The sequence below is a fragment of the Cupressus sempervirens genome, chromosome 2, assembly GCF_028749045.1.
Source record: "Cupressus sempervirens isolate cs-2001-9-10 chromosome 2, ASM2874904v1, whole genome shotgun sequence".
NCBI classification, from domain to species: Eukaryota; Viridiplantae; Streptophyta; class Pinopsida; order Cupressales; family Cupressaceae; genus Cupressus; species Cupressus sempervirens.
In genome coordinates, this window is record NC_143119.1 from 279,245,423 (window position 1) to 279,270,737 (window position 25,315).

The 25,315-nt window shown below is 36.8% G+C and overlaps 1 protein-coding gene across 4 annotated transcripts in view; it reads left to right on the forward strand.

Moving 5' to 3' along the window:
- The window catches only part of LOC149572131 (Nucleotide-diphospho-sugar transferases superfamily protein), a 137,461-nt gene that overhangs the window by 102,899 nt on the left and 9,247 nt on the right, over positions 1–25,315 (forward strand). For all 4 annotated transcript variants that reach the window (XM_089813423.1, XM_089813426.1, XM_089813424.1 and 1 more), the window contains 2 exons: positions 13,446–13,591; positions 13,703–13,825. In XM_089813423.1, the coding sequence (XP_089669549.1) occupies positions 13,446–13,591; positions 13,703–13,825 (269 nt within the window). The remainder of the gene's footprint in view (positions 1–13,445; positions 13,592–13,702; positions 13,826–25,315) is intronic.

Below are 25,315 nucleotides of genomic sequence, written 5' to 3' on the forward strand. Positions count from 1 at the left end.
ATTCATACAAGTTCTTATTGTATTTAGAAACTCTCTTTGGTATGGAATACTATTCAATTGGTTAAAAGAAATTAAGAAGTTCTTTATAAATCTTCAAGGTTCATTCAACAAGTAAAGTAACATGAATATAGACATAAGAGGAAGTTCTGATACTAGCAGGCTGCTATAGAATTGCATTTAAAAACTTGGAAGGATAACTCATGACCTGTTAAGTATTTGATATTGTACTGAAGAACTCAAACTCTGCCTAGTCCTCTCTAGTTGCGTTGAGGCGTTACTTGCAGAACATATGATCATAGATCTTTAGCCAGATTATTGCACGGCAAGGAGCAAAAATTAAACCTCTTGACAAGGCTTCAATGGGCGATATAGATGATATAATGGGTGTGTGGTGGTAATGAAGTTTGAAAACTTGGCATCCGATTTGGAAGTCTGTTCTCCTTAAGATATTGCAGACGTATCTACTGCAGAAGATTTAATCCTCAATGACTAGGTGTACTCGGCATGACTGTTTACTTGTAATGGACGATTAGATTGGTAAAAGAAGGGATTTCTAGCTCTTGGAAATGGGTGTAACCAGGTGCTAAAGGTGGCAGAGATAACAAGATATGTGGCCGAGTGAGGAATGAAAGATCCTGACCCCTCTCATAGCTTTCAAATAGAGAACCAAGCCGTGACTTCTTGGCTTCCACCGATTTTTAAAAGATTGTGTCAATTTAAATTTCCAAGTGTTAAATCGATTATGAAAAGAGAGGGAAAGAAAAATAAAATATAAAGTTGGAAAGATTATAATTTTCAATTGTTATTATAATATATACTTATATACGTTCATGTAAGTATATCAATGGGGTGACATTAAATTACGTGATTATAATTTATTGGTGCCATTTCATTTTTATATTTATACGTACGTATGTAAATAATATGATGAAGATCAATTAAAAAATCTCTTGAGGTATGTATTATATATTAAATTAGATTATTTTATTTTTTCTTAGATTATTTTCTTAATAGCTCATGCGGGTCCCAAAAATGTATCCTGTGATTAAGTTGTTGCGTCCTTTCCAAAGAAGTTTAAGGTCATACGTGCCGATCCTGAAGATTGAACTATGCGAACATCCCATTCTGATGATCTTGTTTAGCAATGCTTCTCCCGTCTTCATCTTCTCTTGTAATCACCGATAGAAACACTTTCCGCCATAATATCAATTCTATAATAATTCATGAAAAGTCAATAATCGTTATTTTAAATCAAGCAACTGTTAATCGTCTAATAGCAGTTAATGGTTAGCAACCATCTTCATTAACAGTTAATACATCGTATATAAATAACTACCTATTTCACATGATCATGAAAGGATAATCCGTTAAATCCAACAATTATGAACAATTTAAAATTAGGTCAAAATTTTGGGATGTAACTTGCTCAATTCGCTACAATAATCTCATCAAATTTTGTCTTAATTTCTCAATTCATGTTGCAATTGACTAGATAGTGCCTTTACACCAAAATAGTATGCCAAAAAATTAGAGAACTTGAAGAGACAGCTAAAATTAGAACATCATGGGATGGTCTTTTGAGCATAAGGCAAAATTGCTATTTCTTATAGAGATGTGGTTTCAAAACGGTCTTGATTCTTTCAAAACTGTGATATTGCTATAAGGATTCAAGTGTGTAGCTTTTGAGTCAAACTTATTGAGTTTGACCCATGTTTCATGAGTAGTGACTCACACGAATCTATCTCTCATGAGAATAAGTGGAACACTTAGAACTCATTGGATCTAGGTGATGCTCACAGAGGTGAAGCACTGGCACTTCCTAGGAGGTCACCCATCTTGGTGCCACTGTAGCTTGAACGCGCTTAACTATAGAGTTTCCTCCATGGTTAAACCCACTCTGCTTGCAACCCCATTTGACTTGATGTGGAAAATATCTCCTACTTATCTTTCAAAACTATCACTAACACTTGCAAACCCACCACTTTTGACAATATTTGTTCTCCAATCTTCCAAAAGCCATAACTATTCCATACAAACTTGAATTAGCTGCCATATATTTTTAAGCTTGCATAAATTTTTGAAAAAAATCCAAATTTGTAATACTCGTAGTTACACCGCCATGAGGAACGGAGGGGTGGTGGAACAAGGGGACAAATTTTTGAGACAAGGGGACAGAGGTGCTTTAATTTGGGGACATCGAGGGATGGTGGCAAGGGACAAGGGGGGTTGTATATACTATACATATGGTACATAAAATGCTAGTTATGAAAAAATGTACTGCAATATAAGATATAAAGATGTAAAAGAGTAAATACTTGAACATTGCATTGAATTGGAACATGGAACATGGAACATGGATAGTCGAATCAGCAAATAGTCAACAACGGGACATCCCCCATTCTTAGCAGAGGTGGCAGAATTTGGTGGCACCACTGGAGATAGGGGGACGAAGTCCCCAAGTTCCCAATGCATCCCCACCTCCAAGGGGGACTGTTGGGAACTTACAATTAGAACAATTTTTTTTTTTATCGATGTCAAATCTATTGATAAGACATGTTGCTACCTAATCTAAATGTCATATCTATTTTGATTGATGAAGAGGATTTGAGAAATTGCTCATAACAATAGCACCTAGAGGAAAGGTTGGGTTATGAAAGGGAAGCCACAAATGGACATTTGATTAGTTAGACTGCGCGGAAACAAAGTGATTGCTTATATCAAAAGTTAAGCTAAGCTGAGCAATAGAGTAAAGAGCTAAGGAAGGCCGAGTAATACTAGTGTCAACCGAGCCACAATTAGTGTTGAGCAAATCTAGTGTTGACCGAGTGTTAGTATTGATCGAGCGAGCTAGTTGATGGTGAGCAAGATGTTTTACAACGATCGAGTGTTAAGTGATGACCGAGTGTCAGATTTTAGTGATTGCTGAGTAACAATGTTAAGAATGAATTTGAGAAAATTATAATTCCCAGCCAACTCAGTTGATTTCTTGGGAGATGTAAACCGTGTTGAAGATAAGATTGATGAGTTGGATCACAAAATTCAAGGTGAGGATTAGGTAAAGGCCTAAGAGACGAATTCTAAGAGAAGTTTCTAGAAGAAGATCACGGAGATGGACAGATACAATGAATTGTGTTGAACCTGGTCGTAAACCCTAAGATCCATGGTGGTCATAGAAAATGGTAAAGCAAGAATTGCCTATTTAAAGAGGTACAAAGCCGAACCATAGAGAGTATGTGCGTGAAGTATATGTGTGCAAGTATATGCAAGAGACATATACAAAAGAAGGTTGATTAGAAGTGCACAAGTGTGAGCAAATGCGAAGCTAGAAAAGAAAGCTTACAGAGATGATGCTGATGTTGTTGAGTGAATTTGAGCAGAAGGCTTAAGTGTTGATGAGGATAGAAGGTGGATTGCTTGAAGGACTGCTAGGCGAATCAAGATCAGAGATGACAGTGAAGGACTTATTAGTGACTCAACACATGAACCGAACAGAGATCTGAACCTGCAAAAGTGAGCTGTAATCACACAAATCAAAACCTACTACTTTCTTTCTAATCATTGTTAACAGTTTGTATTGAAATCCTTTTAACAGAGGTTGACCTAATAGTCATTTGGAAGACTTAACTGTCTGTGTAAATCCTTTAACTAGGTAACATTCTACATAGAATGATCAAAGTCCTTTGACAAGGCCACTCCTAACAGAGTGATTAAATCTTTTAACTATGTCACATTTAATAGTGTGTTTTGTAACCTTTAACAGGGTTGGCTTCTAATAAAGCTCACTTCAAAAAAGTGAAAAGTAGTGACATGTTGCTGGTGGTTTTTCTCAAATTGGGTTTCCACATAAAACCCTAGTGTCAATATTTGTGTTGATTGCTTTATATGTTTTACATTTCAAGATGTTTTCATTATGCAAAGCAAGTTATGATTATGACAATATTTTTAGTAGAGACCGAGCAACAACATGATAAGCAAAACAATGAATGTTTGTTTAATTTTTCAAATGGTACACAAGGACCTTGAGTAACTGATTCACTCCCCCCCCCTCCCCCTAGTTATTCTAAACATTTCTAATAGGAATGCGTCATCGTGTTACTATGGTAATAATATTGAGAGGTTGATGTCATTAAAGACTTGTTTTTGCATTGTAAACTGTAGTCCTCACTTTGACATGTAGAGAAAATAAATCCTTCTAGATCACTAACTGACAATTAGGGGAGAAATCCTTAGCATTTGATGCGTGAGTTCATCTCCCCCTTGTGTTAATTATGTCATCATCACCTAGATTATATTCAATAAATCTTGATGTTGTAATCAACATGGATAGTTTACCTTAGGTGATGGTCTAAGACCATGTCACAATAAAGCGAATATTTGTGAATCGTTTTACTCATCTACATAGTAATAGAGTTGGATACTAGGAGCTTGAAGAGCACATGATTATATTGAGAGGGGGGGGGCGGAGGAGGAGGGGGGGGGGCGTGAATCAGTATAATAACAACTTTTCCAATTTAAAACTTTTATCCAAACAATTTACTTCAAATGTTGAAATGAGCAATTATGCACATGAACACAATAACACAAGATTTACCTGGTAACCCAATGTGGGAGAAAACTACAACAAATAGATGCTTTCTTATATAAATTGTTCTTTTATAATGTTTTGTAGGCTATGACCTACTAGAGGCTCCAACCCCTATGTTTATGAGCACCGACTCACTGGAAGCTCCAATTCCCACTTTTCGTAGGCTTCGACCTACTGGAAGCTTCTACACTCACTGCTGATGAAACTTATCTTCCACCTTTGTTTTTGTTGCTCTGACAATTGATGATGGATATTTTAACTACACAAATTTTTCTTCTTCAATCTAGTATATATTTATGCATGAATTCAACTTCAGCATACATATACCCTTCTCTTTAATTTGACTTCTTCTTTACTTTACACACTTCACTTTGTTGACTCACATATTCTTCCTTTTTACATTCATATTTCTTCTATATGAACAAATGTATCAGATAAAAAATCTGATTATCTATTTCTTTTATTAACCTGTTATTACTTCTCAAACTTCTTGCAATACACTTCTTTCAACTTCAGCTTTAACCTTTGTTTTTTATTCTCTAATTTTCTTCTTATAATTCTGAGATATATTATTTTTATTCTCATTTCACTCACTATATAAACTTCTTCCTCATTTTTTGATGTGAATGGATTCTTTCTTCCTTTCATATTGTTTATAGTCCTCATGAACGATCATGATCATGACTTATTAAATGGACATTTTAGTTGCTTTGCACCTTTTCATAATCCACCGTAATGAATTATTTGTATATAATTAAATCATGGCTTTAATCACAACCTTCCATATCTTAGTTTTTAATTGCACTAAGAACAATTTTAATCTTTATGTCATGCAATTAGTTTGAACAAATCATTCCCGACTATATTGCTGTTGGTGTCAAACTTCTTGCTATGGACAGGTTGCATTCCTTATAGATGCGTTGGTGGTTTAATCTTTGTTTCTTCAGATAGATTCCTTATATGGTATCGTTTCTTTCTATACCAATCATTTCTTTCCTCTATCTGAAGTCACAGTATGATTGTGATATTCATTCATAATTTGTGTGTCTATTACGCGGCCAATAGAACTCCATTTTAGAGTATCACAGCCAACAACTTGGCAAATATATTGCCACTTTGACTATTCACGTGGATTCCCTTTATTATTTGTGTTTGCAGGATTTACAAACTCTCATCATGACTCATTATGATTCATCATAATTGTTCAAGAATCACAAATTCCAACTTCCTATCTTTATACGGGAAGTTTGTTTTCTGTTTTTAACATGTGTCATTTCCCAGAATATTATTTGATATCATTCTGACAGAGAGATGTATTCTCTTTCGCACTTGGTATGAGAACATTATCTAAGTATCATGGTCTGTCTAATGTTTTATAGTAGTCTTGTACCTTATCGTCATCTATTACATAAGAATCGATCATACAAAATCTATGACATCCTCCTCCTTGAGATGCTAGTATGTTAACACGGTGGTCACTGCTTCGTATCTTTTCTCATATTATTAACAGCATCTCAATGTTATGGTAACCTATGATTTCCATGACTTCCTTCAACCATGCTTCTCTTTGGTAAGTTTCTTTGCTGTTCCTTTCAAGGGTTCTGGTCAAACATACCTGCCCTGTATATTTTATCGGGCTCCATTTTCATGCTGCTGAAAGGTATCCGAACTCTTAAAGATTACTTTCATTCCTTACTTAATGCTTACTGTGTTGTTCTCCTACATCATTAATAAATCTTTTCATTCAATACCTTTGTTTTGTTGAACTAAAGAAAATACATAAAAGAAAAGAATATAAAATCTAAAAATAAATCAGACAACTTAAAACACAATATTTAACACAGATTTATAGTGGTTCATCCAGAATGTCTGGACTACATCCACTCTTCAAGCAGGGCAATATCTCTATTCGAATTATAATTCTCAGTACAATGAACAACAGTATTCATATTCTATACCAATAACATTCAATGGAAGACGAAAAGACTGAGAAGAGGAAGAGAGTCGGCCATTATTGGACTGCACAATCAGCACTGTTACATATTCCCTTGTCAGAAGCGTTACAATCTCCCACTTAAAGTCCAATCAGTGCTGCACAGAGATATCCCCTACTTGGAATATTTATTGCTATGTCGTGACAATGCCGAGAGAAGCTCATAGAATTCAAACTTCTCTCGAGGTACAACCTTTGTAAACACATCAGCCGGATTAACCTTTGTATCAATCTTCTCTAATTGTAGCCTTCCCTCCTCAAGAGCATGACGGAAGAAGTGAAATCTGGTTTCTATATCCTTCGTGCAAATGTGGAAAGCTGAATTTTTAGCCAAATGAATGGCACTCCTGCTGTCAGAAAATAGAGTAAAGTTAGATTGTTTTTATCCCAACTCTCCAAACAATCATTGTAACCATATAAGATCTTTGGCCCCCTCAGCAAGAACAATATATTCAGCCTCAGTAGAGGAAACAACAACAACTTGTTGCTTACGAGAAGTCCAGCTAATTGCTGCCCCGACAAAAGTAAACACATAGCCTATAGTAAATCTTCTTTATCTAAATCTCCAGCCATATCAGAGTCAGCATAACCACAAATATAAGGAGTCTTACTATTACAGCTTAAACCATGACAGTAAGTGCCTCTCATATATGGAAGAATCCATTGAACCACTTGCCAATGAGTTCTACCTGGATTACTCATAAAACCACTCACAACTCCCACTGAATGAGCAAGATCTAGATGCGTGCTAACCATGGCATACATCAAACTCCCAACAGCTGAAGAATAAGGAACACTGTCCATCTTATGTTTTTCTTCCGGAGTGGAAGGACACATCTTTGAAGACAACCCAAATTGATCAGCCAACGGAGTGGCAACAAATATAGCATTTGACATATGAAACTTTTCTAAAACTTTAAGAATATACTTTTTTTGAGATAATCTAATTTCTCTTTTATGTCTATCACGGATTATATCCATCCCAAGAATCCTCTTCGCTGCCCCTAAATCTTTCATGGAAAAATGAAGAGCCAAATACATCTTCAACTCATGAATAACTCTCATACTTTTTCGAGCAGTCAACATATTTTCAACATACAGTAGCAAAATCACAAACTCACCAGTAGGAAGCCTTTTGTAGTAAACACATGGGTCTGATTCAAAGTGAGTAAAACCTTGTTGAGTCATGAAGTTATCAAATTTTAAATACCATTGGCACGGAGCTTGCTTCAGCCCATATAAACTCCTCTTTAATCTGCAATATAGATATTCCTACCTCTGTTTAACAAATCCTTCCAGTTGCTCCATTTATGGTTTCTCTTCAATATCCCCATGTAGAAACGTTGTTTTTACATTAAGTTGCCTAAGTTCAATGTCCCAAGCTGCTGCTATGCCTAAAACCAAACAAATGGTTTGCATTTTAAAAACTGGAGAGAAAATCTCATATAAAGTCCACACCTTTTTGTTGAGCAAATCCCTTCACTACCAATCTGGCCTTGGACTTTTCACATCCTCCATCTTCCTCCTTTATCTAGTAGACCCATTTGTTTCTCATAGCCTTACTATTTGGTGGAAGAGGAACCAAATCTCAAGTCTAATTGTTGTGTAGAGATTCCATTTCATCTTTCATGGCATCCATCCAATGCACCGAGTTTACGTCACTACAAGCTTGCTTAAAAGTTTGTGGCGCTGCCTGATCAGAACAAAGAGAACAATAATTCAGTCATCAAACTTCCGAGGATGTTCCTCTCTCTAGTAGATCTCCTTGGTTGTGATACTTCATTTACAGATTTTGTATTTTGAATAGAAGAACTTGTATATGTAGTGTCATGTTGATTTGCTTGATTTTGTAAAGCATTTGGAACTTTTTCAGTACCTTGTTCGATATTTTGGTATGTCCCTATTGGTCTAGAGCCTTCCAAATTAGAGGGTTGTTGAATCCCAACATTCGGTATAGAGGAAATCACATAATGGGATTGGGAGGAATCCACATGGATAGGTGTAAAGGTAGAATGGAATTGGGAGGAATCCACGTGAATCCGACCCATCTGATGGTCACCGTCCACATCTAGAGGATAAAAGCTTGGATGCTGCACGGTATCATGGAGAGATTGCGTGCTAGTCAATGGGCTACGATGAGTGTGGGGTTTGCTAGAAGCTTCCTGCGACCAATCAAAGAGAGAAGTTGGAGCGGTTGGGACACACCAGTCCACGTTGGAAATAGTTTGTGATGTGGGTGCCCAGTGGAGAGAGGCAACAGTTCCATTGCTTTATATCGGCTTAAATAAAGTGTGGGGTGCACAGAATGGAGGTTGTGTGGAAGTTGCAGGTTGAAGTAGAGTGTCATGCTGACCAATGCTTGGAGTTATGATAGTTGGTGTATTGGTGAGAGAGGTTTGGGCATAGATTATACAAGGCACGAGTGGAGTATGTGTGGGAATACCAACATTTTGTGAAGTCACGACTATAACAATGGGATGAAATGTAACCCAAGACTTGTGAGAATGCTCACCATTGCCAAATAAATCAAGCTTAATATAATTGGAATGAGAAATTTGTTTTAATTTCAAACTTGAGAATGATTTCTCATTGAAGACTACATCTCGACTCCGAACAACTTTTGAACTACTAAATCCCACAAGTGAAAGCCATACTAATCTTCACCATACCCTAGAAATACACACCTTTTGGATTTAAAATCCAATTTCATTCTTTGCTCCTTAGGAATGTGAACACATGCATCACACCCAAAAACTCTCAAATGAGAAAATGAAATTCTTTTACTAGTCCATCTCACTTCCGGAATATCAAAATCAAGACGTGATGAAGGGCTTAGTTAATTAGATAAACAACAATATTGCACACTTCTTTCCAAAATTCCTTCCCTAAACTGGCATTAGCTAACATATAACAAGCTCTCTCTAAAATAGTTCAATTTAACCTCTTTGCTGCACCATTTTCTTGAGGTGTATAAGGGATTGTTTTAATCCTCCGAATTCCATGATCTGCACAAAAACTATTAAACTCCGAAGAGCAAAACTCACCACCATTGTCTATTAGTAGACATTTAATCTTTTTCTCAATCTGATTTTCCACCATAGCCTTAAAAAGTTTAAACTTTGAAAATACTTCAGGTTTCTTATTCAACATATAAATCCAAATTTTTCGAGTGCAATCATCAAGAAATGTGACAAAATAGCTAGCACCACCTAGCAAAGTTACCTCCGTAGGACCGAAAACATCAGAATGCACAAGCTCTAATGGAGAAGATTTCTTGTCATGATGTGTCCTTATGAAGCTAGTGCGATTTTTCTTGCCATAAAGATAATGCTCACACAACTCCAAATTAAGAGATTTAAGACCTAAAAGCTGGTCTCTTCGAAGCATGACTTCAAGACTCGTTTTTCTCATGTGATCGAGCCTCTTATGCCAAAGTTCAGCATTACTATCCACAACCGCCACGGTTTCTCCCACTTCACTATTGCACTCTAAGACATATATACTTCCAAATTTCTTTCCTTTAGCCAAAACTAACTGACCTATGGACACTCTCCATGAATCAAGATCAAAGTTAACATTACAACCTTATGTATACAACTGACTATCTGGAATCAGATTACACTTGAGTGTTTTAAAAGCCATTGACTACCATTTTTCAGTGACAATAAAATATCCCATTTGCTGAAAAATCATATTCTTTGTTATCCCCAAAAAAAACTTTACCAAACATAACTTTGTGGTAATTTGTGAACGCACTCCAACATGGAGTAGCATGAAGAGATACACCAGAATCGAGAACCCACGAACTTGAATCCATGTCACCAGCTGCGAGTACCAAAGCTCCATCAACTGTAGTATTTATGCCATTCTAGATTACTTTGTTTTGAGCCTTCTTGTAATTCCAACATTGTTTCTTTGTGTGGCCTGGTTTACCACAAAACCAGCAAGTACCATTTCTTCTTCTAGACTTCGAATGGTGATTCAATCTGCCTCTTCCATTATTACTATTATTATCTCCTCTTTCACGACTTCTTCCTCTATTGCTTGTGCTCACAACTATTAGAGCATCACCGGAAGAGGGTTCTTGGTGCTTCCTTCACATGTCTTCACTAAGTAGTGTGGCTGCAACTTAATCGAATTTTAACCTGGTCTTGGCTGCAACTGAAGTGTTCACAGCCATTACTACACCCTCCTAGCTGTTCGGAAGTGAAGATAATAATAAAATGGCTTTTATTTCATCATCTAGTGGGATACCAAATGAAATGAGTTGACCGAATAATGTATTAAACTCATTCAGATGATTCGACATCACTCCCCCTTCTTTCATTTCCAGATTATATAACTTCATTATAAAAACTTTGTTCAAAGCTGAGGGCATCTCATATAATGAAGATAACTTTTCAATCAGCTCTCTAGTTGTCTTCTTTGCTAAACGTTAAACAACACGTTGCTAGAGAGAGCTAAGGAAATTGTTGCCCATGCTTTCAAATCCATTTTCTCCCAGTCTTCATCCGGCATCTTTCCTTGGCCGTTTGTTTTACGAAGCAATATAGGTTGCAAATCCATCTTGATGAGCAAAAACTCCATCTGCACTTTCCATAGCTCGAAGTTCTTCCCAGAAAATTTACTGATTTTCCACTTATCTGCCTCATCCATGATGCCTATAAATCTTCACCGATTTCCATAAAATCAAACAAGCTTAACCAGCTCTGATAACAATTGTTGGGCTAAAGAAAATACAGTAAAGAATATAAAATCTAAAACTAAATTAGATAACTTAATTAACACACAGATTTATCGTGCTTCATCCAGAATGTTTGGACTACACCCACTCTTCAAGCAAGGCAATATCTCTATTCGAATTATAATTCTCAGTACAGCATCAACTGGATTTTCATTTTCCATACTGGTAACATTCAATGGAAGACGAAAAGGCTGAGAAGAGGAAGAATTTGCTATGATTGGATTGCACAATCAGAGCCATTACATATTCCCTTGTCAGAACCGTTACATGTTTAATATTTGTCTCTGCTTCATATTAGTTGTTATTGTTGTTTGAAATATTCACCACAGTCACCATTAATTTGACCACTGTCAGTTCTTCTATGCTGACATGTCTAGGATGTTCTTTGCTAGATAATTGCCACTTTTCCTTTGAATAACTTCATGGTTTCTATCTCTGTTTAATGACATGCAAATTCTTGACACCAGCTGTATGTGTCTTTGCTTATATCACTGAGTTTATTGTTAGCTTGTTGTTAATACTTCAGATTTGCGTAAATAAATGATGACTGTCATAATATACATTAATCATTATGGAAGTCATTGCATATATATTTTCATATCATTTTGTGTGCCCATGGACTGCTAGATGGTGTTCTGTTTCACTTATGCTATTATGATCTTTTCCAGATCATTGCTGTTAATTTTTATATTTCCTTTATTTTATCAGGCCATTTTCTCGTGTCTTTATGTTGACTTGAATGTGGACTTGCTGAGTAGGGTACACACCAAAACTATGGGCTTACCTTTTTAATAAATGGTTGCTTCTCTTCATTAAGTCTTACTATTTACTGTTGTATATATATATATGATTCATATAATTTTGCATGTTCCATGGATTTATCAGATAATATTATTTCCTCATCTGTGTATATTGTCGACACCATGAATATCTCTGTATTGTCTTTGCAGACTGACTTGAATACTTTTTAACATCTGTTTGAATTTGCTTATATCGGTGACTTCAGTATGCACTCAATGTATTGTGATAGGATAATCAATTTATCTTCACTGATCAAATTATCATGCTATAGGCAACAACAATCTCATGTCTTCATTTGACATCAATGACAGCATCACAACAATCTCCTGAGTGACTTTGACATCTATGTCAATATTCCATCAGAGCTTTGTTTCACTGCTTAAGCAAGCACCCCATGACAACTTGTCACATGTTAAAAAGGACACAAACGGCATAGACAAAGAGACCCTTGATCAATTAATATAACATGCCTTTGTTGGTGCCACATAAGGCTCTTGGTATGGTGGCTTCCAATTAACTTCTATAAACTTTTATCATACTATCTTTCAGAGCTGCCACCAAACCTTACTCATTGAGGCAAGCAGAATTGTGTCTTAGGAGGAGTACATGAGCAAGTAATCTACCTTTGAAATCATCTAATTCCTTCTACTCCATGTCAATTCTTGTCTTAGCCAAGAATTGAGAAATCACAGTATTTGCCACGTGATCAGCTCCCTGACTATACTCCCTATAACAATGATAAAGGAGATTGATTCAAACAAAGGACCTATATTCTGAATTTTCGTAGAAATTTTCAAGCTTCAAGTCATTCAAACATTTATTTGTCCACATTCTAATCATTTTTAGAAAATCTCCATAACTTATATCATTTTGCATCCCATAGAAGAGGCTAATTTAAAGCCCAGAAGTGCTAAAGCTTTGACTTCATCGTTTCTCTGTGATTCAAGAAAAAAAGACCCCCCTTCACAAACAAACCTTGAGAATAACACACTCCACCTGCTCCTGCCAAGCCACAGGATTACATTTAGAAGTGCCATGAAGTTTAATTTCAAAAACCCCCATTTAAATTTCAATGAGCTCAGTTTCTTTTATTATTTTTAATTATCCCATTAACAGGGCAAACGTTTGACATTTTGTTTCTAATGGATATGGAAAATTCAAAATTCATTATAAATTGGTTAATTTGATTGGTTGATTTAATTAATAGGGTTATATGACAATTTGATATAATCTTTTGTATTGATCTTTGGACGTTCATTTTTCAATTGTTCCCCCTTATTACAATTGTATAAAGAATAGGACCTGATAATTCTTTTGTACAGGCTTGATTCTTGTTGGTTGCTTGGCTGTATGCACCATGATAGAAATTGTTTCTGTTTGGAACATTACAAGAGTGGAAATTGAGCTTTGCAATGTGCTATCTCCTGAGGAGCCACGCGTCTCTATCAATCAATATAACTGGGGTCTTGTATGATCATTGAATTTTTTGTTTAGTTAGTTGATTTAGTGGATAAATGACTTTCCTTGTCTAACTTCTTCACTTAATTAGTTCCTGAGCATGTGCTATATCTTGATACAGGTATTTATAGCAATGGTGGTGGATAATTTTTTATATCCTCTGTCGGCATTTTATTCACATTTTACACAGTACATTGATTGGTCAGGAGTTCGGTATCACCTAAAAAATGGAAAGATTGCTCAGGTCATATGCTATATCTCTGGTGTCACTGTAGTTTTTCTGTTGCTTTCCTTTCAGTCGTTTAATTGTAGACCATTATCATACAGATATGCATCTTAGTATATTGAATAAACTGATGTTTACCCATAAATAACACTTGTGAACATGTCTTCCAAAGGTTGCCGCTGGGATTAAGATTATAAGCACACTCAACCTTTCTACAGTAATAATTGCAATTTGCTTTTCTTTTGAAAGCTGTGTCACAGAGTGAAGTGAACATTAATATTCTAGAGCATTCAATGGTGACTTTTTTGAATGAGTTGAACTTTTTAACATCTCAAGTGCTATGCATTGATTCTTCCACCATGTCTAGTGAAACATATTAAATTGCATTTAAAAAAAAGCTGTTTTCTTGGTAAACAGAAATTTATATATATTATTATATTGTATATAGTAATTTAAAAACTGTACCAAGTGCAGACCATAGAGTAAATGCTAATAAAGAATTTATCAGTTAGGACTGTATGGAACAAACTAGAGAAATGAACCTCACAGTACCGCTAAAGCACTGTGCAGATTGACAAGATAAAAGTTGAGCCTTAATTTCCATTCTAAACAACTTCTTCTATGGACATATTTTATATGTAGTTATGTCATGTCCCCATTTTGGAGGCAATTTGATTTAATTAATTTAATTAATTAGGTTGTCCAAAATAATGAATATTTTATGAGGATGACTAATTAATTATTTTAATTAAATAAATAAGTGGTATTAAGTTAATTATTTATAAAGTTATCAAATAAATAGTTATTAAAAAGGTAACTTTATATTTAATTAATTTAATAAAGTGACTTGAATTATAAAATATTTTATAAAGTCACTTAATAGATAAAATAAAATAATGTTCTAGAAGTTTCTGGAGAAAGTGGAGAATAAAGAATAAATAGGCATCTCGGGCTTCATTCTGATCATCCAGTTGTTTATTTCTCTCTTGACATCAAATTGTGATTCAGTCACATAGTCTATTGTGGAGCCAAGTGGTTTCAAATAGTTAGTTGATCTGTGGGAACAAAAACTCCCTTGGATTTGCATAACTGAGGAAGTGAAATATCTTCTAAAGGGTTGCACATTTGGAGGTGATAATTCAGTCACTTCATCATCGGGTCTAAGGCCATTTTCAGCATTTCAGCATTTCAAGAGGCATTTTTAGCAAGGCTGAAATTATTGGAGGTCATTTCTAGCAGGTCTGAAATTATAGGAAGCCATTTTAAAGCAGGCCGAAAAAGCAGTCTGAAAAAGCAGGCTGAAAAAACAGTCCGAAAAAGCAAGCCGAAAAAGCAAACCCGAAAAAAGTAGGCGAAAAAAGCAGTCCGAAAAAGCAGCTCCAAAAAAAGCAATCCGAAAAAGCAAAAACGAAAAAAGCAAATCTGGAAAAAGCAAGTGGAAAAAGCAGATCAGAAAAAAGCAAAGCAGAAGGGGCAGTATTATAGAAAATTATTACAGCCATCTACAATCAGGTTCTTCACTTCTCATTTGGCATATTTTATGAGAAATGTAAGTTTTCAGCTAAGTACAAAATATAGCTTCAGCACTTCACTATTTTCATATTGTACTTGTCTTTGTTTGCCATTTGGCATTATTGGTATCAAAGGAAGGCTAGGATTTTGCAATTGAAAGAGCATTGTAATTTTTAGACTATCTATAGTGCAAACCTAGAGTTTGATGATCAACTTATTAGTTTGCATGCCAATTGTTTGACAAAATGTCAATTGGCTGTAAGTTCTCTTTTTGGCATAAATAATGTTATAATTTTGCATACTAAGTGTTTATATTAATGCCACTTGGTTGTAAGTGCATTAATGCCATCCTAGGTTGTATCCAAAGTATTTGTCATAATTACTAATTGCTGTAGCTGCATTTTGCAATTAGTTTAAGTCACATATATGTATTGAATATTGCCAAAATTAGTTGCACATTCATATTAGGTCATTGTTTAGACAATCTGGAGTCTTTTTGTAAGCATTCTCTTTGATGCAAATCGAAACAAGAGTCATTGCAGCAATCTGAAAAGTTATATCAGTCATATGACCTCTTGTATGCAAAGTGTTTGACAAAATTCTTCGAGCCTTCAATCAGCATTTTAAGGTCGGATTTGAGCAGGACCATTACAGTGGTATCAAAGCTTACTTGCAAAGTGTTTGACGAAATGTCAAACAACTGAAGTATAAAGATTTTTGGTGTTTGAAGAAGTTATAACCTATTGAGGTTATTATAGTGGTATTAGAGCGATTTTCTTGCCATCCTGTTGGGTGAGAACCGAATTACATGAGTGATCAGCACTCTACTTTATCCAAAATGGACAGGTATAGTACAGAGTCTCAGAGGGCACGATCTTGGACAATTGATAGACACAGTATCTAGAGTCGGAATAGTAGAAAGGATGGTTATTTAGACATTCGAGATGAACTTAGGAAAATAAGCCATAACATGTCTGAACTGTTGGTTAAGCACCACCGTATGATGAATGACATACTGTCCGACCCAGCTAAGGTGGATAAGTTGACTGGATTTCTATTTGGTAGATCTTCTCGCAAAGCACTGACTGATACAGTGAGGGATGTTACTAGGAACCTTAATGAGGAGGTCGAGAAACAAGCTTGCAACCAGGCAAAGGTTTTAGTTCAGCCACAGGAAGAAGTGGTGAAGGATATTACGCTGATGGATAGTAACTGTCAACTTGATACTCAAGTTAAGACAGTTGTATATAGGTTGCCAAAGGGTGATGTCTCAGGTACTCAGGATGGTTTGGTTCTTCCAACAAGCAGTGACTACAGCGTAGTGAGTTCAAATGATGATTATGAGGATGTTGTTGTGCATGATGGTGAGATACCTGGTAGAGATGAGCAGACATTGAGCATTCATGACTTTGCTGAGAGAGAGTACCAGGCTCAGTCAGATGCTTCGTCACATGAGATTAAGGCTGGTAGTACTTCACATGATTTGTCCAGCCAGCTGAAGGTGAACGAAGACAGTATTGTGACTTCATTATCTCATCATGACAGGATGCAGGTTATGATAGAGGATCACATTCGGATGATTCAGTTACAGGGTAGACATAAGGGAGTTCAGGCAAAGTCTTCTTGTGTTGACTTACAGGCAATTAGGGAAGGAATGGGAATGATGAAGTTGAGTTATTTACATCTTCTATCAGATCGTGACCATCTTCTTAGCCTTGCTGGAGACTATTCAGATGCCTTGAGGAGGAAGGAGGAGGAAGTTGATAGGCTTTCTCGCAAGCTGAGGACACTCAAGCTTCTTTGGTGAATACTCCATTGGCATTACAGGACTGGGAGAGACATGGGGATAAGCATGGCATGGAGTTGAGTTTAGTTTCATCTTGCACTCCTAATACTCAGCTTTCTGCGGCAAGCGGATCATATGTGGTTGTTGATAATGTTGTGAGTTCATCTTGCATTCACATCCAGTATACAGGGACAATGTTAGATAGGTATGTGGAGTTAGTTGGTATTAATCATATTACTCATGTGAGGAGTTTGCTTGAGTTACCAGCTGATTCTAGTTTACGGATATGGATTCGAGATTGTTATATTGGCGTTTGGGATTCAGTTGACTGGAGGTCTTTAACACTTTTTGGTAGCAGTGATTGTTTGGTTGCTATCGTGGATTTGATTAGTAGATTGCACGGTGTTGTCTTTTCTTGTGCCAGTAGCTTGTTCGATGTTGGTATTAGTTTTTATACACCGGTGATGGGCTTTGTTCATATATCCAGTTGATCATTCTTACTGGAATGTGTTGAAGATCTTTCATATTTGGTAGTGTGTACAAATGAGTCCCAGGATCATAGTGGCATTGATGACATCCAGGAGTATGCAGTGGGCAGTTTTGAAGACTTAGTTTCCTTGACAGTTTCTTTTGGTACAAAGGAGTTGGACAGCAGTGCTACAGACTTTGATACTTCGTATGTTGATATGAGCTTTGGAGTTGATTCGCAGGATATGGATGGTAATACTCTAGAGACTAGTAACTTTGAGGATACTCCTTTAGACAGTGCGTCAGAGGAGGTTTGTAGGAGACAGTCTAGCCAGTGCCATCATGTGTCTAGTTAGTTGAGAGTTAGTGAGAGAGACATTGCTATAGCTTGCCAGCATTTCGATGCTACTCGTCTGTTGTTAGCAGTTTATGGATGGGGTTCTCCTACTAGTGATGAGCAGGGAGGCAGTTATCTTTCCTTGACAGAGTTCCACTCTTTATGGGAGGCTATCCGGATTCTGAGACAGAATTATATGCAGTTGGTAGCCGACAGAGATTATTTTATGGAGTGGGGAAGTACAGCATACGATGCATTATTGGTCAAGGAAGATGAGGTGAGTGACCTTACTCAGCAGCTCGAGGTGACTTCTGAGATTCTTGAGAGTACACAGTTGGCTTTTGAGGAGTCACAGTTTCATTTGGCTAAGGTGACCATGGAGTTAGAGCGATTGCAGTCTTTACCAGATTCTGTACAATCACAAGCTGTGGTGTCTGGTGATCCGAGGATGTCCATGGTCGAGATTGTCAAAGACAGTGGAGATGGGGATGCATCCATCCTTGATACTAACATTGGCATATCGGGTTCGTTCCCACTAGAGTCAGGTTCAGTTGAGTTGGGTGTTGTAGCAGATTGTTGTGGTATGCCTAACATGGTCGTGGCCTCTAGTACTAATGGCACAGAGACTAGAGATGTTGTATCAAAGATCATGTGTGATGTTGGTGAGCCGGCAGTTGGCATGGTTCCTGCTATTTATACTACTCCCTTGGCAATGTCTTCAGAGGTAGTAGTCTATTCCAGCTTGGTTAGTGATCGATTGCAGTTAGTTTCATCTGGATTGCAGTCTGAGCCACTGACTAAGATTGGCGCATTCTATCGGCATTACACTGTGAGGTATGCTCATCAATTTACCTTTGATGACCATGTTGATGAGATGATGATACGAAGATGTACTTTGGTTCCTAGTGCTTGTCATCAGTTATGGGATGGTTTGATGCCACGGGATGAGAGTTGTGATGGGCATGACATGGTGATAGGTTCTGCGGTTGATAGCTTGATAATACATGACTTAGAGCAGGAGTTTGGGAGTGATGCTTCAGCGGTTATTGTTATTGATTCTACTCCTTTGGCTATGACATCTCTTGACTTAGCTGGTGATCAGTCACAGTGGGTTGTATCACTTGTTCATGGTGAGTTGTTGACTGGGGTTGGTTCTTTTTATTAGCATTATACTGCAGGGTATGTACATCAGTTAGCATTTGATCCTTGTGTTGAGGAGTTGATGGCAGGCAGATTTGGTTTAGGTTCCATTTCTTGTTGTTTATCTTGTGATGTCTTTTCGCCATCAGGGGTGCATGGGAGTTATGGTTATGAGACAGTGGCCGGTAATCTACAGAGTTGTGTTAACTACAGTAGATGTACAGTGTGTGGATTCTTTGTATTTGGTGCAGTTTCATGTGGGAGTGGTCACCATTGTTGCAGAGTTGGATTGTACATTCCATATAGGCCAGTGGGATGCGTTGATGGTATTTACTGTGTTGGCAGTTTGAGTTGTCCACTTTACTTGGGTTCTGATGTTCTAAGAGTTTGTGTCTCGTGGGTTTCTGACTGTGGCAGTTGTGATTTTGGAGTTTGGTTGAGCTGTAATTGTGAGTTTGATTATGAATTTCTCTTGGTTATATTGCAGAGGATACTGCAGGAGCCTGTGTTGATTGATAGCAGTATAGTTCATGACTACATTTGGGATCCAGGCGGATTGATTGGTTTATTGTTCAACCATTGCTTGGGGACAAGCAATTTTAGGAAGGGCGGACTGTCATGTCCCCATTTTGGAGGCAATTTGATTTAATTAATTTAATTAATTAGGCTGTCCAAAATAATGAATATTTTATGAGGATGACTAATTAATTATTTTAATTAAATAAATAAGTGGTATTAAGTTAATTATTTATAAAGTTATCAAATAAATAGATATTAAAAAGGTAACTTTATATTTAATTAATTTAATAAAGTGATTGGAATTATAAAATATTTTATAAAGTCCCTTAATAGATAAAATAAAATAATGTTCTAGAAGTTTTTGGAGAAAGTGGAGAAAAAAGAATAAATAGGCATCCCGGGCTTCATTCTGATCATTCAGTTGTTTATTTCTCTCTTGACATCAAATTGTGATTCAGTCACATAGTCTATTGTGGAGCCAAGTGGTTTCAGATAGTCAGTTGATCTTTGGGAATGAAAACTCCCTTGGATTTGCATAACTGAGGAAGTGAAATATCTTCTGAAGGGTTGCACATTTGGAGGTGATAATTCAATCACTTCATCATCAGGCCTAAGGCCATTTTCAGCATTTCAGCATTTCAGGAGACATTTTTAGCAGGGTCAAAATTATTGGAGGTCATTTCTAGCAGCTCTGAAATTATTGGAAGCCATTTTAAAGCAGAACCGAAAAACAGGCCGAAAAAGCAGTCCGAAAAAGCAAACCCGAAAAAAACAGGCGGAAAAAGCAGTCCGAAAAAGCAGCTCCAAAAAAAGCAATCCGAAAAAGCAGTTCAAAAAAGCAAAAACGAAAAAAGCAAATCTGGAAAAAGCAAGTGGAAAAAGCAGATAAGAAAAAAGCAAACCAGAAGGGGCAGCATTATAGAAAATTATTACAGCCATCTACAATCAGGTTCTTCACTTCTCATTTGGCATATTTTCTGAGAAATGTAGGTTTTCAGCTGAGTACAAAATATAGCTTCAGCACTTCACTATTTTCATATTGTATTTGTCTTTGTTTGCCATTTGGCATTATTGGTATCAAAGGAAGGCTAGGATTTTGCAATTGAAAGAGCATTGTAATTTTTAGACTATCTATATTGCAAACCTAGAGTTTGATGATCAGCTTATTAGTTTGCATGCCAATTGTTTGACAAAATGTCAATTGGCTGTAAGTTCTCTTTTTGGCATAAATAATGTTATAATTTTGCATACTAAGTGTTTATATTAATGCCACTTGGTTGTAAGTGCATTAATGCCATCCTAGGTTGCATCCAAAGTATTTGTCATAATTACTAATTGCTGTAGCTGCATTTTGCAAGTAGTTTAAGTCACATATATGTATTGAATATTGCCAAAATTAGTTGCACATTCATATTAGGTTATTGTTTAGATAGTCTGGAGTCTTTTTGTAAGCATTCTCTTTGATGCAAATCAAAACAAGAGTCATTGCAGCAATCTGAAAAGTTATATCAGTCATATGACCCCTTGTATGCAAAGTGTTTGACAAAATTCTTTGAGCCTTCAATCAGCATTTTAAGGTCGGATTTGAGCAGGACCATTACAATGGTATCAGAGCTTGCTTGCAAAGTGTTTGACGAAATGTCAAACAACTGAAGTATAAAGTTTTTGGTGTTTGAAGAAGTTATAACCTATTGGGGTTATTACAAGTTATTTGTAACTTTAGTGTATTGACCTGCTTACATATCCATGGTCTCTACATTTAGTATAAGTTTTCAGCTGCTGATGTAGGTATACTTTTGCTGTATATTGATCAGCTGATGCTTAAAGTTGAAAATGCTATCACATATTGTGGTTGTTCCTTCTGCACCAGTTCTTACTGTGCTTTCTAAAGTTGTCTTCCTATTGGCATGTGTCATGCCATCATGCTTTCATCCCCATCAGCACCAAGCTTCTTTGAGGGATCCTTCTGTCACAGGGCTAGTTATGTTTACATTTCATTAAAGTTTAGTATTTATTTTTTGGTTACTATTGTGCAAAATGTTCTTTATTATAAAGTGATCTTCATTAGTGGCAAATGGTACTCTGAAGTCTTGAAAACTATTTCTGGTACTTTGAAAAATCCTATTTTTGGATTCTGAAATCTCTTTGCCTCCAAGAGATTTGTGGAAGCTCCCAGAGAAGGGTAGGATCCTCAAAATTTGTTTCAGGCAATTTCTTCTGTACTGTAGGAGTTTCAGAAAAGTAACTGAGGGTGAAGTCCAACTTTTTGAAAGTTTCAAGTTTCTAGGAGTTATCAATATCATATCTTAGAGTTCGTGGAAGTTTCTCTCATCTCCAATGTGGTTTCTTACCATTTCCTTTTTCTCTATTGTTCCATTAAGAAGTGTGCCCGTTTTTTTCATTTATTGACCTGGCTATTTCTTCAATTATAAGGTACTCTTTTCCCTCTGTCGTGCAAAATAGAAAATTACTGTGAAACACATCTTGGGAATATAATTTTCTTTTGATCTTCCATGTTTTCTTTTGCGTTATCAGAAAAGGAACAATTGGAGGCTATTACATCCTAAAACTTGTTCCTGATAAACTGATGTTTCCTAGGCCAGTGTTTGTGTGAAACAAGCAATCTGCAAACTAACAAAAAACTATTTAAAAAAATCACAAACTAAAGGCTAGTACATCCCAAAGCCCATTTCCTGGGAAACATGTTTTCAAGGCAGTTATTTGCAATTGGCAAATGACTTGCAAATTAACGGAAACCAGTTTAAAAACCACAAACTAAAATTTCAATATAAACTAAAAGTTCAATATATGTCCATAGTAATTCTATGTTTTGATCAATGATGATATTAGTGTAACTCAAAATGTAGCATAGGTGAAAGTTTTTGGGCCTTTATTGCAGGAAATCCATTGGAGGGTTTTGTTTCTAGTGTATTTTGGGCATTCCTAGGTGGTCATGATTTGGGCTTCTTTTGTTTCCAGCAGTCCCATCTTTAAATAATTTGTTTTTCATTAGTCATTTCCTAAAGCTTCTCTTGATTTTGGGGTGATTAGGGAATCATGGTTATGAAGGTTTTTCTGTTTGGGAAACTAAACCCACTTCCAAGTTGTCGAACTTTATTTTGAAACATAAATGATGGGATATACTAATAATTACACCAAAAGCTTAAAACAGTGCCTGCTGAGCTTGGAGTTCTGAGATAGAATGCTTCTTATACAGATGGCAATACAGCATTCCTCTAACAACATTGTTGATCAAACAAACTTAAAATAAAAATACCCTTACTGCATTAACTACCTACTGCTGCAAAATAGAATATTGTTTTACCTAGGACTTTTTATTCAAAAAAGTATCGCCTTACCACCATAACTAAACTACTGTGATAAGACAGGACTCTCTGTTTGTAGCTTTTGAAGTTTAGTGCTTTAGTACACCTATTTTAAGCTACCGTTGACAAAAAGTTACTGAGTTTTCATATAGGGGTTGCGGGAAATAAATGGCTCATTTAGAATTCTCCATAATTTTGGGTCAATTTGCCTGCTGAATCCAGAGATTTTGCTCCTGTTGGTTGGGGTCCGTTGTTGTGGGATTGGCTTAGTCTTTATCTAGCTTCTGTGTCTACGTGGATTGCATCACTGTCAAAGCTATCTGCTGTTGTTTTAGGACCTTCAAATTAGGGGCATTAATGACACAGTGCAAGGCAGGAGTATCCCCAAAGGAGATGTCCTAGCCCCCAGCAAATAACCACGCAGCAGAAACACAACAAGAAGCAATAATGTAAGATCTGATACCAAATTACAATAATATATTCATAAAATATAACTGATTACATGCAATGTGCTGGGCTGTAAGGCCTCCGCAATTATGGCCAAATACAATAGCAATTACAAAACAATTAGTTCTACAAGATCCCTCAAGATCCAGTCCAAACCCTAGCTAGTCCAGATCCACACTCTGGTAGAAACCTCCAAGGAAGATCTCAACTTGTGCTCGCGAGCCCACCAAGAAATCTCCTTGTTTTCCAAGCCGCAACTACTAGCTCTGCTTCAACTTCATCCAAGATCCAAGTGTAAACTGCCTCACATTCGGTGCTCTGTCCACACATTCACAACTCCATCACAATCCTGTTGTAAACTGCCTTACATTTGGCGCTTTGTTCACAGACTCAAGAAAACTTGCTCTTCGACTACTTCTCTTCTTCACGATGGATGAATAATGACTAAAGACTTCCCCACAACCCCTACTTATACCAATCTAAGCCACAAGTCGGCCTAGAGCACAAATTAAATACAAATACATAAATTAAATGCCACAAGTCGGTCTGCAACAACAATTGAATGCCCAAAATTGATATCTGAGTAAAATTGCGATATCTCCTAGCTTCGAATGAATTAGAACTCACGCTTCGAACTGTAGTTAGTACTCTAGGCCCTCGTCAATCCCTGAAATTTTCATCCTCTAACTCATTGTGGAAAATTAGTTACATGACCTGCAATAGGCACCAAAATAACATATCTCCAAAAGCAAGGTAAAACGACTCAAACTTCAACTCAATCCATCCAATCGCTATGCAATCATGAGGAAAGGTTCTCCAATGAGTCTCCAACACATCCCTAACCATGAAAAGCATAACTCCACCAAAATCCAAGCTCGATGCTCCTACATCAGATTCCCCAGGTAAATATAAAAGTGTGTCCCACACTTTGATGCCCAAAGAAAGAGCAACAACCAATTTCATCTTCACCAAAGGCTTCCACTCCAATAGGGACAAGAAAAGCAATTTGCTCATCATCCACATCTGTATCATTCTGTCAAACACCAGAATCTCAACCATCCGATCAGTGTGCTCACACCCAAGAACAAACTGAACATAATGCTTCAACAATAGACCTTCATCCACATCAGCAATTAGTGAATCCATACCAGTAGCAACAAACCACACATCAGCAGCAACAAAATCCACATCAAGAGCAACATGTAGATCTCAATCAACACATACCAAACTCACAACCCCAACAATCTCACTGTTCACAACAAGATGCTCTGCAACACACAACTCATTACCAACAGCAATCGGATCATCTACGACCAAGTGCTCTGCAATTTCCATGTCAGACTCAACCAACTGATCATGAAAACCAACATCTTTCCCAACATCAACAAGGTTAGGAATATCTTCAGCAACAACCTTTAGCTGCTCTGCAAGTTCTGTATCAGACTCCCCAATCCGATCAACAAAATCAACCTCTTCCACCTCGACCTTGGTATGCCATCTTCTTTCACGAACAAGTCTCTTAACCGGCCAAACAACTCTCTTCCGGATCGGTAGACTCCAACTCCACAAACATCTACGAAATTCCTTCCTCACCCCATCCTTAACTTGATCAACCAAGCTAGCTTCAAACCAAGCAGACATCTCAGAAAACCTCCTCTCCACCACATACGGAGATTCGCAATCATCTCAAGGTCCAATACTCTTAGAGTCATATCCCAAGATCTTTGTAAACCCTCTGCAACAAATCCTTCCCACACTCCTTGTGACAATATTAAATTGTTTGCAAGTCAGATCGCAACCTGCCATCTCGCATGAACAATCAAGAACCACATCACAAGTCCAGGACCACGGATCTGAAATCCACAAACTCTCTACGAGCATGCCTCAACAAGATCAGTCATCCATCTTTGCATCCATCGATCCATCTGTAAGCCCGCTGCAATTGCAAGTTAGAACCATGATCTGCCACCTCA